The 18,913-nt window shown below is 41.2% G+C and overlaps 1 protein-coding gene across 3 annotated transcripts in view; it reads left to right on the top strand.

Annotated features, from left to right (window-relative positions):
• The first annotated feature begins 9,527 nt into the window (after nt 1-9,527).
• SMARCE1 (SWI/SNF related BAF chromatin remodeling complex subunit E1) overlaps nt 9,528-18,913 on the top strand; it is a 28,065-nt gene continuing 18,679 nt past the window's right edge. For 2 of the 3 annotated variants that reach the window (XM_074978928.1, XM_074978926.1), the window contains exons 1-3: nt 9,707-9,785; nt 13,767-13,817; nt 15,527-15,570. In XM_074978928.1, coding sequence (XP_074835029.1) covers nt 13,811-13,817; nt 15,527-15,570 — 51 coding nt within the window. In that variant the 5' untranslated portion in view covers nt 9,707-9,785; nt 13,767-13,810. The other variant, XM_074978927.1, reaches the window with a different exon arrangement.

Raw genomic sequence — 18,913 nt, 5'->3', positions numbered from 1 at the left:
CCATTGAGCTTGCTATATCTATAAGTTTCCCATTATCTGCCTCTCTGACTTCCAGTGAAATACAGAGGGTGACATCCAGACCACTCAGTAGGAGATTTGCAACTGACTTCACTTGGATCAGGATTCCACTTGATATGAAATACAAAACACTAGGCCTAGTCCCAAAAGCCCTGCATGCATGAAATGTCATGACTTCAGTGGAAGTATCACACACAGAAGTCTTGCAGGATCAGCCTCACTGGGTTACTAGAAAGGTTCACAGACTTTAGGAATACAGTAGAACCTCAGAGTTACAAACTAACAAGTCAACTGTATATCTCATTTGGAACTTGAACTACATAAATAGGTAGCAGTGCTAAATGTAAATGACTGAAAAAATAAAAGGAATGCTTAAAAAAATTGATGGCATAAAAAACTGTTCATCTTATTTCATTTACATTAAGATAGTTAAAAGAAACATTTCTCTTTTATATAGTGAATTTACAAAGCCATATTAAGTTGATAATCTGTTGTATGTTTTCAAAAGAACAACCAAAATGTTTTGTATACTGTTACAAATATTTCAGTTATGAACAACCTCTAATCCCGAGGTGTTTGTAATTCTGAGGTTCTACTGTACAGGTATTATATAAACATAAAATGAAAAATCTTAGAATTGCTTCTCCCTCTGGACTAATATATCTGTAATACTATTGGAGCAATAAATAAAATACTTTTTGCAACATTTCCCACCCTGAATGAGATCCAAGCTGCCATCGAAGTGATGAAGAGCAACAAGGTAACTAGATTAGACAGAATCCCTGCTGAAGTCTTCAAAGAAGGCAGGCCAGAGCTCCACAAACAACTCCATCTTCTGATTCTCAAGATCTGGGATAGGAAGCAGATGCAGCACGAGTTCTGAGACACGCCAATCATCAGTCTCTTCAAGAAGGGTGACAAATCAGATGGTGGAAACTATCATGGCATTTCCCTCCTGACAAAGGCAGGGAAAACCTTAGCTTGAATCCTTGCAAGCCAACTCCTGGCACTCTCAGAAGAAATTCTTCCAGAATCCCACTGTGGCTTCTGACCATTCCACGGAACAGCGGACATGACCTTCACCACCTGGCAACAGCAATACAAATGTTGTGAACCAAACCAAGCCTTACACATGAGTTTCATCAACCTGACCAAAGCATTTGACTTAATCCATCACAGCACCCTGTGGATCATCCTCTCAAAGATTGACTGCTCCAAAAAAATTCATTAGCATCTTGAGGCTGCTTCACAACAACATGACTGCCACAGTATCGAGCAACAGATCCCAAAACAGTCCCTTTGAGGTCAAAATGGGAGTCAAACAAGGCTGCATCATTGCTCCAGCACTTTTCGGCATCTTCATTGCTGTGACCCTGCACCTTATTGATGGCGAGCTTCCACATGGTGTGAAGATTGTCTACAAAATGAATGGGAAGCTTTTCAACCTCAGGAGATTGAAGGCTAAAAGCAAGACCTCCATAGCCTTGATCACAGAGCTCCAATATGCAGATGACAACATGGTTGCTGCTCCTTCTCCCATAGCCCTTCAGACCATCTTAAGCGCCTTCACCACAGCATACAAGAATCTCGGCCTCACATGGAACATCAAAAAGACCCAGGTGCTCCTTCAACCCTTGCCAACAGGACAATCTCATGTACCTTCTACAGAAGTCGGGGGAGAACTGCTGGAAATTGTGGATCATTTCCCATACCTTGGAAGTCATCTTTCCACTAAAGTCAACACCGACATGGAAATCCAGCATTGTCTGAGCTGTGCAAACTCTGCTCCTGCCCACCTGAAACAAAGGGTCTTCAAGAACCATGACATCTACACTAAGACAAAGCTCCTTATATACCATGCAGCAGTTGTTCCAACACTACTGTACGCATGTGAAACCTGGACAACAAGCATCAGATGAAGGCACCTGAATGCCGCTGCCTGAGGAGAATGCTAAATATATCTTGGGAGGATAAGTGCGCAAACCCTTTTATTCATCATCAGTTTTGCTGGATAGGTCACATGGTTCAGATGTTTGATGAGCGCCTCCCAAAACAAGATTCTGTTTTCCAAGTTAGAGGAAAGACGGAGGAGCGTTGGGGCCCAGAGGAAGCAATATAAGGACATGCTGAAGACACACATAAAAAGTGCAGCATTGGTGTTGACACATGGGAGAACCTTGTCCAGGACTGTCTCCAATGGAGAGCAGTTATGTGAGGGGATGGCGCAATCCGAGAGCTCTTGCCACAGTGCAGACGAGGAAAGGAGGAGAAAAAAGAGTGGAAAAACTGCCCTGCACCCCTCCAACAGCTACCAGCATCTGCCCCTTCTATGATAAGATCTGGGGCTCCAGAATTGGGCTGTTCAGCCATCAACAGACTAACACATAGGAGGGTGAAATGAAGACATCCTACTTGTTATCAAATGTCTGCCGAGAGAGAGAAATAAACAGTTCCTTGAAGCTGTTAAAAATGTAGTCATCACACAATTTTGAAAATACCATTATTCTCATGCATTTCCGGATGTTACAAAAAGTAATGACTTAAACTAATTTATATAAAATCATCTTTAAAAAGCTATTTACACTGTTGGCTTCCAGTATCATTATTATGTCTGAGCTTATTTAATGTAATTTAATTAAACCAGTTAAGGACTACAAACTTAAGTCAAAATTTTACTAATGTTTTGTGGTATCTTCCACAGGGTGGTTAAGCACTGGAATAAATTTCCTAGGGATGTCATGGAATCTCACTCATTGAGATTTTTAAGAATGGGTTAGAAAAATATTTTAAGGGATGGTCTAGATCATCGGTGGGCAACTTGCAGATCCTGTCTGTCCTCTTCAACCACGCAACTCACATGTGCAGGAGTACTGCAGCCCCACACTTCCTATTCCTCTCATGCCATCCCAGAACTTTTGGAGCACCATGAATCCACTGATTTGCATTCTGTCCTGGGTCCTTCCATTCTTTCCCAGAACTGGAATGCCACAGATCAGCTATTCACAGCTCTTCTCAAGCTCTGACGGGGAAAAGAAGAAGCATGGACAGAACACGAATCAGGCAATTTGTGGTGCTCTAAAATTGCTGGGAGAAAAGAGAGGGAGTAGGAAATGCAGAGCCCCAATTACAAGTCACACGTGGGGGAGTGAAGCACACAGATGATCCAGAGGCTGCAGGTGGTGCACCCCACTGAGATGAAGGAGGGCCAGTCATGAAGCCCATTCGTTATTCTTGGATGCCCATTGCTGGTCTAGATGATGCTTGGTCCCACTATGAGTGCTGCAGGGGACTGGACTTGATGAACTCCCCACGTTCCTTCCAGTTTTAGTATTCTACAATTCTGTTATTCTAATTCAAAGTGGCATGAGTGAACCTCAGCTGTTAGATAACTTTCTTTCCACATAAAAACAGAAATACAAACTGGCACATACATTTTCTTTAATAGACTGTGAAACTAAATTTAAACACCGTATGTGTTTAAGTAGAATGACAGTTTGCATATGAGGAATTTCACAGATGTTTGCCTTCCAAACTCTAACTGAAGTACAGGGGAGCTGTAAGCAAAAGGTATCTCTGAAAAAACAGATCTTGTGTTTTCTGCTATTCCAAGTTAGCATGTCCAAATTTTATTCAGGTGTCAGCAACCATCCAGTTACTTATGGCATGCAAAACAGATACTGACACTGCAAACCTAAACCACTCTTTAGTTAACTGCTTCTAACTTGTATTAATGTAAAAGCCATGCATTTATACTGCAGGCCATTCTCCTATATTTACTGTACTAAGGCAACTAATTAACATTAACCTTAACAGTCAAATATTGATCTGGTAGAGTTAATACTTGAGTAATTGGCATCCTGAATGTAATAGCCTGTCTAATAATTCCACTATGCAGCTTTTTTGTTTATTATGTCTTTTACAATACTTGAATTTAAATTAAGTTAAAACTGTTTTGAGGCACTTTGAACAGGAATATGAATTTACCAAAGTAAATGATACCTCTGCAATAAAGAGTAATAAAATTGAGCTTCAAACTGCATACTATGTGATTTTGACAGGAACTTGCATTTAAAAAGGAAGGAAGGGAGGTTTATACAGAGTATATAGACACAGAGAGAAAGAGAAAGCTGACAGACTTCCCAGGCACCTGGGCAAGGTGGTGGTGGTGAGGAGTGGGGGGACTAGCTCCATGCTCCCAAAAGGGGCAGGGCATCAGGAAGAAAGGGCAGGGTTGGGGTAGCCAGCCTTCAGTATTACCCAGACAGCACCATCTTGCAACCTTTCCCTCCAAGCCAGCCCTCAGAGCTGCCTGGAGCACATGCTGCACAGTGCTCTGACTGCAATGTAAACAGCCTAAGGCTCTGTCCAATACTTCTGTGGTAGCAGCCAGGAGCCCCAAACCCTTTTGAATTGCTGGGCCACAAAGCAAATCTTCCTTTTGTCCCCACTCCATCTCTCTGTTTGTGGGCTTGCACACCTATATGTACACACTCACACCCTAAAGCTAAAAGGAAGGCAGTGGACTAGTCTACAATTACAACACATTCTTGCTATAGCTCTTCTCTACAAATATCATAAGCCAGGTTTCCTACATTCCATCTCCCATTGTGGGGTGGCGTGTTCCCTGGTATTATAATTTATTTATTGATTAATTGGGAAGAAGGATGCTTTCGAAATCGGGGTTTCCTTTTGAAAGAACCCCATCTACACAGCTAGTTTGCAATTTGAAAGCAGCACTTTCAATGCTCAGGGTGGCTGGCATTAGGCAAATGAGGCACTAAATGTTCATATTAGCACCTCATTAGCATTTTCGACCTGCTTCATTTACATGCCCCTTCCGAAAGGGAGAGGCATGTGTAGACATAGCCAGTAAAAATAGCCAAAAACGAGTTTGAAGAACAGCTATACAAAAACTCAACAAGTAAAAGCAAAATGTTTAAGTACATCAAAAGCAGGAAGCCTGCTAAAAAGCCAGTGGACTCACTGGAAGACTGAGATGCTAAAGGAGCACTCAAAGACACTAAAGCCACTGCAGAGAAACTAAATGAATTCTTTGCTTCAGTCTTCACAGCTGAAGATGTGAGGGAGATTCCCAAACCTGAGCCATTCTTTTTACATGACTCACCTGAGGAATTGTCCTAGATTGAGGTGTCATTAGAGGAGGTTTTGGAACAAATTAATGAACTTAATAGCAACAAGTCACCAGAATCAGATGACATTCACCCAAGAGTTCTGAAATAACTCAATGTGAAATTGCAGAACTATTAGTTGTGGTTTGTAACTTCTCCTTTAAATCACCTTCTGTACCTAATGACTGGAACATGTGTAACATGAATATTTAAAAAGGGCTCTAGAGGTGATCAGGCAATTAAAGAGCGGTAACTCTAACGTCAGTACTGAGCAAATTAGCTGAAATTGTAGTAAAGAATAAAATTATCAGATGCATAGATGAACATAATTTGTTGGGAAAAGTCAACATGGTTTCCGTAAACAAAAGCCATGCCTTACTAATATACTAGGATTCTTTGAGGAGGGTCAATAAACATATGGACAAGGGGGGATCCAGTGGGGATACTGTACTTGGATTTCCAGAAAGCCTTTGACCAGGTCCCTCGCTAAAGGCTCGTAAGTAAAGTAAGTTGTCATCAGATAAAAAGGAAGGTACTCTCATAGATTGATAAATGGTTATAGACAGGAAACCAACAATAAGAATAAATGTAAGTTCTCAGAATGGATAGTGGTAACTAATGGTGTCCCCCACAAGGGTCCGCACTGGGACCAATCCTATCCTCCTTTTAATAAATAATCTGGTGAAAGGGGTAAACAATGAGGTGGCAAAATTTGCTGGTGGAACTAAACTGCTCAAGATAGTTAAGAACAAAGCAGACTGTGAAGAGCTTCAAAGAAGTCTCACAAAACTAGATTACTGGACAACAAAATGGCAAATTAAATTTAATGCTGATAAATGTAAAGTAATGCACATCAGAAAAATAATCCCAACTATACTTACAAAATGATGGGGACTCATTTAGCTATTATCACTCAAGAGGGATATCTTGGGTTATATCTACACTAGTTCCTCCCTTCCAAAAGTAGCATGCAAATACAGTGTACTGAAAATGCAAATGAGGGACTAATTTGCATACACCATACCTCATTTGCACAATAACAGCCACTCGCCATTCTAGAAGAGCTGGGCTTCCTTCAAAAGGAAGTCCCAGTTTTGAAAGCACCCTTCTTCCTGAAAAAAAAATCAGGAAGCAAGGTGCTTTTGAAAGCAGGGCTTCCTTTCAAAGGAACCCCATTTACACAGCTGTTTTGCATTTTGAAAGCAGCGCTTTCAGAATGGCAAGTGGCTGTCATTATGCAAGTGAGGCACTGAATATACAAACTAGCCCCTCACTTGCATGTTCAATCTGCCATGTTTGCCCGCCCGTTTCAGAAAGGCAAGTGTAAACATAGCCTTTGAGACTATTTTGGATAGTTCTCTGAAAATATCTGCTCAATGTTCAGGAGCAGTCAAAAAAGCAAACAGAATGCTAAGAATCATTAAAAAGGGATAGAGAATAAGACAAAGATTATCTTATTGCTTCTATATATCCATGGTACACCCACATCTTGAATACCTGAATACACTTCATATAATATATATTGGCATTGGAAAAGGTTCAGAAAAGGGCAACAAAAATTATTAGAGGGTTGAAATGAGTGCCATATAAAAAGATTAAAAGACTGGGCCTTTTCATCTTGGAAAAGTGGAGAATAAGGGGAGATATGACACAGGTCTATAAAATCACCACAAAAGGGGTGGAAAAAGTGAGTAAGTTATTTATTTGTTCCCATAGGGACTAGCGGTCACCAAATGAAATTAATAGCAACCAAGTTTAACACGCACAAAAGGGAGTATTCCTTCACACCACACATGGTAGGCCTATGGAACTTCTTGCCAGATGAAGACTAAGACTTTACCAGGGTTCAACAAAGAACTAGATAAATTCATGGGGATCAGGTCCATCAATGACCATTAGCCAAAATGAGTAAGAATGGTGTCCCTAGCCTTTGTCAGAGGCTGGAAGCGGATGACAGCAGAGGGATCACTTGATGATTACCCATTCTGTTCACTTCCTCTGGGGCATCTGGTATTGGCCACCATTGGAAGACAGGTTACTGGGCTGGATGGATCTTGGTCTCACCTGGTATGGCCATTCTTATGTTCTTATAATGAAGAGAAATCATGAAACCCTGAAGCCCCCCCTTTTGTGTGAAACCTTCCACCCTTGCTTTCACAAATGATTATGCAAGCTATAAATTAATATAATTAAAAATTGTACATTTGAAAAGACAAGTATTTAACAGCTGTCAAAAAAATCTCTACAAATTCCTGCTACATTCTAGGTACAATGTGGATTGTAAACCCTTTCCATGATTGAAACAAGGGGGCCTTACAGTTCAGTCATAACACCCATTAGGACTCAGAAAAAAATCACTGAAGTTAGTGGGAGTTTTAACAAGTTATGGGTTAAAGGTTCAGGCAAGCATATTTAACCAAGGTTAAATTTAACCACTTAAGTATCAAAAAGTTTAAATTTATCCATCAGTGGATAAAAGTGCCACTGTTTCACTTCTGAAAACGTGTACAAATATTGATATTTTTAATTAACATATCTAAGGGGAGACAAGTTAGATGAGATAATTTCTTTTATTGGAACTACATATGTTAGTGAAAGATTCTGTAGCCTAAACGCTCTTCTCTCTCACCAACAGAAGTTGGTGCAATAAAAGATATTACCTCACCCATATTGTTTCTCTAATATTCTGGGATAAATTTAGAGGACTACAACACTGCATGCACCTCCACAAGCAGAATCTTCGGGGAAGAGGCTGTCCCTTTATTACTTTACAAATCAGTATTTCCTGGTAAAAGAATACATGAAGCACATTCCCTCTTTTAGCAGTGGCAGAGTAAACCTATTTTCAGAAGGGAAAACACAAGACCTAAATTATAACAAAAAGCATGTGGGGAAAAACTGTTTTTTCCTCATCTGCAACCCAGTGACTAACTGCACAGAGACTACTCTAATAAAATAAATGCACAGCCACTTAAAGATTACACAGTTATGACCAGTGTGCAAATGCCATTGAGAAATATGTTGAAAACATAAACTCACATGACCATATATAAAGGTTCTCAGCATTTTAGCTTTTTATCCTATCAAAATCATGTTATTGTTAGATTGGAGAGAAGTGTGGTATAGTCGTGTGAACCCAAGGGAGACATCAAGGATTCATGGATGTTAGTCCCTCCTCTAACACTGAATGCTACCTGCACTTCTCTATGAACTCCTTTACTAGCAGAAAGCAAAAACTTGAGTGAAAATATATTGTCAACATATAAAATAATTTTCTGACCTTTTTCTCTTAAATTTTCTGGTGATGGAAAAAAGCTGATCATAATATATGCACCTTCGTTTGTCTTTCAGTAGCCACATGCAAGTCATGGATTTATCCACTGTACTTGAGTAAGTCTTCCTTATAGGCCACACATTGGGAGCTAAAGAGGCCAGGGTCCCTGTTCTTCTATTTGTTTGCAAAAGTGACATTTCTTCAGTGACCAACGCGTGGTTCAGAGCTTGTCTAAATGCCTCAGAGAAAACACTTGGTCATATTTCTGCCAGCATGAACCCCATACCTTGCTTCAGACACTGTATTCATCTAAGGAGACGTGATTAAGAGTAACCATGTCCAGCAATGCCTCACCCTGCGCAGCCTCCTTTAAAATATGAGCTGAGTGAAGCAGCACCCAGGTGGGGGCACCTGGGCTTAAGAAATAACCATCTGACAGTACCATCTTCTCATGCAGCTCCTCATATTATAGCAATAATACTATGGGCAAGAAAGGGACACCTCATATAAGGATACGTGCTGGTGCAACACGCCTAAGTGCTTCCTTCTATACTGGTAACTGTTCCAGAGTAAAGCCGGGGGTAACAATATGGGCATGTGGCCGTCCCATCTCCCCGGGCCCCTCGTTTTAAATGAGCCCGCTGTACAATGGCGGCGTGCTCCGAGGCACCTGCGCCATAGCGAAGCAGTAACAAAGGCCTGCATGGCACGGCTGTATGGCCCGCATAGGCTGCTTCCTCAGGTGCGAAGGCGGGAACCTGCCGAGACGCGCAACTCCAGCAGGCTGAAACGAGCGCTCACTCAATCCATCGTCATCGAACAACGGCTGCCCGCCGGGAAGCGCGCGACCAACGGCCGCGTGAGGGGAAAACGCGCCAAGCCCCGTTCCCGCCCCTCGAGCTGCCCGCTGACGGAACTGAGGCGCGAGACACGCGTAATAGCCAAGCGCGCACAAGCCTCCAAACACTTCCCCTCCCCCACTCCTGCGCATCACGTGGTCTCGAGTATGTTGCGCGCCTCCTCACGCGTCACTTACGTTGCGGCGCGTGTCCTGTCACGCTATGTGATCTACGTTCCGCCTCGATGAGGCTATTCTTGTGGGCTGCGGCGCTCGACTCCACAGATTCGCCATAGAATAACCTTCCTTTTCCTGCCTTGATGTAGACGATAAAAAATCCTTGATGATGTATGAGGGGTCCCGGCTAGGAATAAAGCTGGAGAGGGAGTGAAGGAGCAGGGTAGGTGGTGGCCCAGTGTGGAATGTGCTGAGGCAGAAAGGTAGGTGGTTTTCCCGAGTGGCTGCTGCCCACTCTGGAGCTCGCTGTTGGTTGGGAACAAAGGGTCGCAGGCCGGTGCTGGAGCCGGTGAGTGTCTGAGGGGCGGCGGGAGGTTGGGCGCTGCGTGTGAGTGGGGCCTGCGTCAGGCCCAGCGGCGGGCTTCGGCCCCTCGAATCAGAGGCCGTGGGAGGGATGGGGGAAAGGAAAAGAGAGACGGTGTTCCCCACCCCCACGTACTCGCCCATTGGCGCGGGAGGGGTAGTCCCTCATGTACCTCGCAGGGCGGGGGGCAGCTCTCCCCCCCCCGCGGGGTGCACAGGTGGGGGGTAGGTAGCCAGCTCCCCCCGTGCACCTCTCAGGGTGGGAGGGTAACTGGGCCCTTTTCTCCCCACCTCACTTTAGGTTTGAAATCCCGTGTTCACAGGGGACATAAGTTCGGTTTTATAACCTGAGTGCTTAGCATTTTCCTCCTCTTAAAGATTGGTAGAATTTGCATCCTACATATGATGGACAGTGAGGTGGCAAAATTTGTAGATAACACAAAACTGTTCAAGATAGAAAGCGGCAGAAATGTAGCACTTTAAAGACTAACAGAATGATTTATTTGGTGATGATTTTGTTAGCCTTTAAAGTGCAACATTTCTGCTGTTTTGTTTTGTTGGAGTATAGACCAACACAGCTACCTCTATGCTACAGCTCAAGATAGTTAAGTCCAGAGCAGATTGTGAACAACTTCCAAAGAGGCTCACAAAATTAGGTGACAGGGCAACAAAATGGCACAGGAAATTCAATGTTGATAAATGCAAAGTGTTGCACATTGGGAAATGTAATCCCAGCTATACATATTACATGATGATGGGGGTCTAAATTAGCTGTTACCTGTCATGAAAGACATCTGAAAGCTATTGTGGATAGTTCTGTGAAAATAGACACTCAGTGGTCAGCAGCAGTCAAAAAAGCTAACAGTATTGGGAATCATTAAGAAAAGTATAGATAATAAGATGGAGAATATGTTATTACTTCTATAAATCTCTGGTATGCCCACATCTGGAAAACTGTGTGCAGATGTTGTCTCATCTAAAAAAAGATACAGTAAAGCCTCAAAATGCACAATTTTGAGTTTCACTTAAGTTGCATTATAAGTGCAACTCACAATCTTCCTCACATCCTGGCCCCAGTTCTAACCCCACATGGCCTGGCTCCAGTTCACGACACCCATGTGTGGCTCCGGCTCAACCCCCCAGCTCCACGCAGCCCAGGTTCACATCCCCTCTGCCCCACTCCGCTCACCACCTGTGCACGGCTCCAGCTCATCCTTGCCCCTGTGCCTGGCTCTGGTTCCAGCTCCCCACCCCTTGCGTGGCTCCAGCTCACCCCCATAGCCCTGGTTCAAGCCCCTGGTCCCGGTTCAAGCCCCTGGTCCCAGTTCAAACCGCTTGCAGCCTGGCTCATTGCCCCTGCATGTGGCTCTAGCTCAACTCCCCCCAGCCTTAAGCCTCCTGCCCCCCCCCGCCCCCAACAGCCACAACCCACCACCAGGCTGAACCCTCCCCAACTGCACCCCCCACCAACCCCAGGACTTACCTTTCAAAATAAGCTCCAGGTGCTTCTGCTGCTTCCCCAGCTGCAGAATAGGCATACCACAGGGGAAAAAGCCCCCCCCCCCCAACTTATGCAGAATTCCAGTTACAAGTTATGCGAGGGTGGATGGGAACACAGCCCTCATGTAAATCGAGTCACTACTGTATATTGCTTTGGAAGATGTCCCGAAAAGGACAACAAAAATGTTTAGGGATAGAAAGAGGCCTTGATATCAAGAGACATTAATAATAAGACTGGGACTTTTCAGCTTGGAAAAGAGATGACTAAGGGAGGTATAATAGAGATTTATAAAATAATGACTGTTGTGGAGGAAGTGAATATGTAAGTTACTTACTGCTTCCCATAACCCAAAAACTAGGGGTCACCAAATAAAATTAATAGGTAGCAGGTTTTAAACAAAAGGAAGTACTTCTTCACGCAATACATAATAAGCCTGTGGAACTCCTTGCCAGAAGATGCTGTTATGGTCTTGGCTGTCACAGGTACCAAAAAAGAACTAGATGTTGTCATGGAGGACAGGTCCGTTAATGCCCATTAGCGAGGATGGGCAGGAGTGGTATCTTAAACCTCTGTCAGAAGCTGGGTATGAGTGATAGGATAGTAACAGAGAGATAGCCATGTTAGACCTATTGTATTGTATTGTATTGTCCCCCTAGGGCACAAGCCATTTGCCACTATCAGAAGACAGAATGCTAAGCTAGATGGACCCAGTATGGCCATTCTTATGTTCTTATAATTGTATACTTTGCACATTCCCTCCCAGTCTCCCAAAAATTGGATGAGTAGTGAGATCTTTCTGTTGCTCTGCATTTAAAATTGACATATGTAGACATTATTTTCATTGAATTATGTGAGTGGTGACTCAAAGCATAACTTCTGTGGGAAGAGCTTCTCTAGTGTTGCCTATAGTGCATTCCAATCATAGGTCTTAGGCATGCAGTTACTCAAGCGTGCATGGAAATTTACAGGCATAAGTAGTCCATTACCTCTGGCAATAATCGCAGGTTCAGAATTGAAGCACATGCGTAGTAGTTTTAATATTTGGTGCCGTAAATATTAATATCAGCTAGTGGACATTTACAGGATTGGGCCCAAATGTTGCTCTTTTAAGATTTAAAATTTCATTAATGAGACAAGCTAGCAGGATATTTCTATTGTTTTACAGAGCATTTTACGTATATGGGCTCATTCCTGCAACTGTTTGCAATGGTTAACTCCCACTGACTATGACATTACTATCTTTAACAGGTTTTACTTGTTTTTTTCTGTTTCTCTTGTGCAATTTAGCTAAGTGACAGTGTATAACTCTGAACTGGTATATATTTTACAGTGTTACTTAGATTAACATATGTGCACTCCTGCATTCATATCCAGTCTTTGATGCTAGTTGTATAAGACAAGTGATTGAAATCCAGTGTATAGTACTACAAGTTTTATTAAAAGCAACGCACAAGTAAAATCTTGAAGAATCAGATCAAGCAAATCTTGAATTTAGTTTCAGAGCTGTTTATTTCATCCTGGTAATTCAGCCTCAAGGGCCAAGCTAGTTTACAGAAAATTCATCTGTCACTACAAGAAAATGTTGAGCTACTTTCTGGAAGGTTGTTTGTTTTCCTTCACTTCACACACTTGTGACTTGAAATAAATTGTTATAATTAGGGTTCCTTTAAGTTAGGTTTTAACCAGTAAACAGCTTAATACAAACTGAAGGAAATACTTTTTCTCATAGTACACAATTGACCTGTGGAAATCATTCATAGGAATATTGTGATGGCCAAATTATAACTGATTTTTTTCAAAAATGTAGAATATTTCATGAAGAATAATTCCATCTGTGACTGTTTTCCACGATGGTCAGGGATGCAGTGTTATGCTTGCAGAGAGTAGACCTAAAGTTCTGATTTCGAGAGCCAGAAAACAGGCGTGAATGACTTGAATTTTGTGTTCTGTATGCTCCCCCAGAAGCTCCAGTACTGGCCATTGTTATATTCTTAAACACTAATAAAACACCATTGATACAAAAAATGAAATATGAGTTTATCCAGTAAACTGTAAACACTGGAGATGCTTGCTTATGCCTAAGAGCTTGTCTACATGGAGCATTAGAACAGGTTGTAGACCTGTGATTTCTAAAGCATACTAGTGTCCATATAGACCCTGTTGATGTGTGCTGGTGTTTCCCTGGTGTGCGTTAGAATGGACTTGTTTTGAACTTTACTACATTAAATCATATTGGGGAACATTACCCAGATTACTTATTACAGGATATTCAGAGAGCCCTCAAAAAACTGATTGTGCATTTATAGACATAGAACTCCAAAACTGCAAAAAGTAAACCCCTCAAGATGAAATTAATAAACCCTGAAAAGTGGAAGCTCTGTTTGTGTTCTCTCTTTTAACAGTTCATGAAAACAAAAATTGTTCCCCTTAACAGTCTGACATCATGCTCTTCATTTTGTTTTTCAGAATTTGAGATATAATGTCAGCTGGCTGAAAATTTATCTACCAAAATGTCAAGTAAGTTACTTTGTTTTGTTTTATGTTTTGTTTTGTTTTGTGTTGATTTGTGTTTTAAATGTAACAAGTCAAATCTGTTTAGCAGCTCTTACTCATGCCAATAATCCCATTGTTGTGACGTGAGAAAGGGCTACTGGACATTGTAAGAGAAATGTTATCAAGTACAGTAATTATAAATGAACTACCCATTAGCTGGTATTAGATATCGCTTCAACTTAACAGCCCAGGCTTTACATGGAGGATTTCTTTTTAAGTTTCCAAAAGATGAAAGAAACACACAAATGTCCTATCTGCCAAGCTGCAGAATTGCTTTTTAGAATAGTAGTGGGTAACCTGGGGCCCACAAGCTACATGCAGCCCAGTAGGGTTCCACCTGCAGCTGGCAGACCCCCTGGCTGCCCCACTCCCGCACATCCCTCTCACTTACCAGGACCCCACGCTTACTTGCTGCTTCTCCCCCAAGCACATTTGCAGCCCACAAATGGCCTGATTCATGCTCCATCCCCAGTCCCCCTCCCTCCCAGAGGTGGAACACTAAGAATCGACTGATTCATGACATTCCAGCTCTGGAAGGGAGTGGGAGGAGCAGGGACAGAGCACAAATTGGGTGATTTGTGCACTCCGAAAGTGTTGAGAAGAGAATCAGGTAAGTGCGGTGCCGCAGTGCATGAGAGATGGGGAGAGAAGGGGGCAGAGGGCACTGAGGTGAAGGATGGCCACTCATGCGGTCCACTCAGGATTTGTGGTTGCCCATAGCTGCTTTAGCCATTTCTTCAGTTTTAAGGCTGGGATAGTCTCACCCATCTAGGCATGTCCTCCGTATGGCAGAAGGCCCATTGCATCATGCCTACCTCAGTGACATGCCTAGGACAGATGATGCATCTGATGAAGTAGATCTTTGCCCACGAAAGCTTAGCTTATGCTCCAATAAATCTATTAGTCTATAAAGTGCCACAGGACTTCTTGTTTTTTCAGTCACGCATGTAGATGACCAGTGGAGTTATTCTTGGAGATGCATACTTCCCACAATTTTGCCCTCCCCCAGGCAGGACCATCCTCACTAAGGGACAAGATCATCTGCTTCTGCTTTAGTAAATATAAATTATGTAAATGTATAAGCTATTTGGACTAAATTCAGCACTCGCTTTTGTGCATCTTCTAAATGAAGTAGGACAAGATGTGCTCTCTCTGTGCTTTTATTTAATGCCAGCTATGTATTGCCAAACACTATGGATGAAACATTTTGGGGTGGGACTGGGCAGGTAAACTGGACAATTGAATGTAAAATTTAGCCTATAAGTGCTAAATTGTAAAACATATTGTTACGTGACATACCATAGATTTCAAATCCCTTTTGTTGCTTTTGAAGAAAATCCAGTGTGCTTTAATTTCCGCCATGGATAGCGCTGTTTTTCCAAATTCTCTTTCTACGTTTTTCCCCACCTCAGTACATCTAAATTAAAAGTTAGTAATCTGATGGTGGAACACCTTTTTTGAAATTCATCCCTTCTTCTTCTATCCTTTGTTTTTGTTTGTATTATTATTTATTTTGTCAATGGAAATTATAACACTGGGACAGAGCTGCGTCTTGTTATCGTAAGTTTCTTAGCAAATTATTCTTATGTCCCTCGCACACTGTTGGATGTCGTATGCATAAGATATCTCAGAGTTGTCAGGAAGTTATGCATTTACTTTTCTCTTTCAAACAGAAAGGCCATCCTATGCCCCACCTCCCACTCCTGCTCCCGCAACCGTAAGTATAATGAATTTTGACCTTAATACAAGTCTGATTGTTTGGCTTTGAGACAATTATTTGGTAGTCTCGCCTACCCATATTAACATACTGTGAACTTAAAACTGTTTGCACTGAAGTGTTCAAGTGACGTACAACATTTAATCACATTGATCTCAGAATTTTTAAAAAGGTGGGGAAGCTGGACTAGGACTCACTCAGTCCTTAGGGTCACATCCTTCAAACACTTAAATTTGTGTTTAATTTCACATTGAAGCCAGTGGGGTTGTCTACATGAGTGAAATTAAATATGGAGTGGTGGTGGCGGAGAATGAACATTTCTAGGATTTGGACCTGATACCTAAGTATCCATTGTAAATATTCCAGTTGGATAGAACAGTAAACTAAGGACTAAGTAGCTGATGTAATTCTTAATTTCCTCGCCACTAAGAACTTAATGTTGGTCCAAGTTTTTAACATTTTATAGTACTTTTAAATTTGTATTTGCAGATTGCTTTCATTTGTATTCACATAGTTATGTGGAATTATGCAAACTTTCATTTATATTGGGTCAGTAATATACCCATCATGATGAGAATCTTACTGCTCAAATTTATTGAAATTCATCATGTTTTGTCATGCAAGCATTGTGTGAATATATTTCCTACAGACTACAAAATGTTGATGTTAAAACCTGAAAACTAGGCTTGGAGCAAGGACATTTGCAGATTTTTTTGGGTAAAGTGAGAACTTCAGTTTGCAAAGGAACCAGTCTGTTGAGGGTTTACCTGAAAAATTTTATTTAATCTGTCAAGAAAGGCATCTGAAAATATGTTTGTAGTCTTATAAAAATTCCATCCAGTAAGTAGAATGCTTCACAAATTTAAACATCACAGCACTGTCTGGTGGAGAAAATAATGTCCCCGTTTCATAGAAGAGTAAACTGAGGCACAAGGGAAATGACTTGTCAAAGAAAATGTCAACAGACCCTTTAATTACATTAGTGCTCTTACAATATTATTTTTTCCCCTCAGTTCTCTAGGCAGAAACTGCAAAATAAGAAATATGCAAACTTTTTTTTTAATTAAACCAAAGTCCACATTTAAAGAGTTCATGGAGCAGTAAATGTATGTTTGATGTTAAAGAAATTTTGCAAATTTTCACATACAAATTTTAGGGAGGAAAAAAAACTCGTTTTGCATAAGCATTCACATTTTGGTAGCAACTTGAATCCAAAGTTTTATTAAAAGTTGTTTACTCTGCAAATATCTTTCTTGGTTTTATATTACTATTCAGACTAATGAGACAGGCCTTGATCCTGCAATCAGATCTGTGCTTTCCGGTCCTGGTATAACTGTAGAATACTACTGACTTCAGTGGGACTCTCCATAAATGCATTTTTGTGAAAGGGTGCTTTATTCATGTTCACGCTAATTTCTTTAGCCAAATAAGCAAAATGTGCATCTGTTTGTGATCCTTAGAGGTGCAGTCAGCAATGTGTGGTGCCTATTTTATGTATATCATCTATATGTACTCTTCATTGTACTTCATATACAGTACATGAGACTCTAATCTATACTCTATGAATGTAAATGATAAGAGACACAGACATGGATGTGTTGCCTTTTTCCTACATTATCAAATCTTACTGTGCTTAATACAGAAAATGGTAGTAATTCACCTAATTTGAGACAGTATGGATTAAATAAACATTGCTCTTGTGCTTTTCTTGTAATATTGGATGTGTGTCTTTTGCAATCATAACACATAAAACTGTTATCCAGCTATTTTGGAAAAGAGATTTATTATAATGCGCTTAAATTCTACTATATTTCATACACTGCTGATCTTGTGTTAAAATATCTGCTTATTGAAAAGTGAATTTACGTACGGTAGTTAACATATGACAGATTGGCGTAATGGCAACTACTGTGTTTGTGTTTGATTGAGAGGCTTTTAGGAGTAAAACACGTTAATGTCTAAAGATTTGCTGGTAGGGTGTAACTTTAGTACTGCATTTTCTGTATCTGTATAGTGACAGCAATGTGTCAATGTATTCTTGCTCTAAAATATTTATGAAGTGAATATACACATCAGATTATAAAACTCTTCCATTTATTATGTAGGCTCTACATCTTGGTTCTTAGGAACAATTAACTTAATTTTAACTGTGTTTATAACAGTGTTCTTTAATACATCCCATTGGCAAAATGTGCTTTGAGACCTGTTAAATCATTATTCTATCATGGGTTGATAATTAAAACCACAGCTCTATTGAGGAATGTAGCTAAATCAGTGGTTCTCAATTTGCACTGCACTGTGGCCCCTTTCTGATGCAATTACAACACAATCCGGGAATGGGGGACTGAAGATTGACTCCACACGACCCCCACTGACCAGGGTGGGATGGGATGGGGTGAGAGCAGGATAAAGCTGAGGCCCCAAGATTTCAGCCTTGGAGGGAGCCCTGTATTCTGAGTCGCAGCACATAGGGCAGAAGCCTCCACAGCATCTGATAGTGGGGCTTGCACTTCTGCCCTGGGACCCAGCAAGTCTGAACCATCCTGGCAACCTCATCCAAATGGAGTTGCAACACAGTTTTGGGTCCCAACCCATAGTTTGAGAGTCATTATGTTACACACTGCATGAATGAGACTTAAAACCATCAAGGAATAGAGAAGGGTGATACACAAAGCTCAAAGATTTGTCACAGAAGAATTGTACTCAGGCAGTAGCACTAGTGCAATTGAGGGTGAGCTCAATATTAAATAGCTGCAGGGAGGAGGGCTCAAGCACTGGGAAACATGGAGAAAGGATCATGACAGAAATGAACTGGAAGAGAGAGGCAGAGAATGAGACAGTAATGGTAGAATGACGTGCAAAAATCCACATGTAATAACCTACTTTATTAGAGACATTTACACAAACTGACCTACAGAATTTAAAATCTAGAATGGATTTTAAAGTGTTCATTTAATTATGTAATTGTTTTAGAAGCTATTTAAAATATTGATATGATGACATAACTACAAAAAGTGTATATCTAACATGTATATTCCATTGCAGTGGTGCTCCAGTTCTTTAATTCTGCAGACTACTTCATAAGGGAAGGATACCTCTGTGAATCACCTTCTCTTCTAGCCTCCTAATCAAATCTCCCTCTGTTTCCCACCCCAATGTATAGTTCCTAAAATATTTAATTTTGCAGACCATCAGGAAAGGCTTCATATTCCACATTAGTCCACAGATTGCACTTTGGAACCACTGTTTCCTACTACTCTCAGTATCAAATTTTGTTTTATCTTTTTGGCCAATAGCTTATTTCCCATTGGTGCACATAGTGAGTGATGGTATTGCTGATTTC

The sequence above is a fragment of the Carettochelys insculpta genome, chromosome 28 (assembly GCF_033958435.1).
Source record: "Carettochelys insculpta isolate YL-2023 chromosome 28, ASM3395843v1, whole genome shotgun sequence".
NCBI classification, from domain to species: domain Eukaryota; kingdom Metazoa; phylum Chordata; order Testudines; family Carettochelyidae; genus Carettochelys; species Carettochelys insculpta.
The sequence above is the reverse complement of the archived record's forward strand: the minus strand, read 5'-3'. Positions and strand labels throughout refer to the sequence as shown.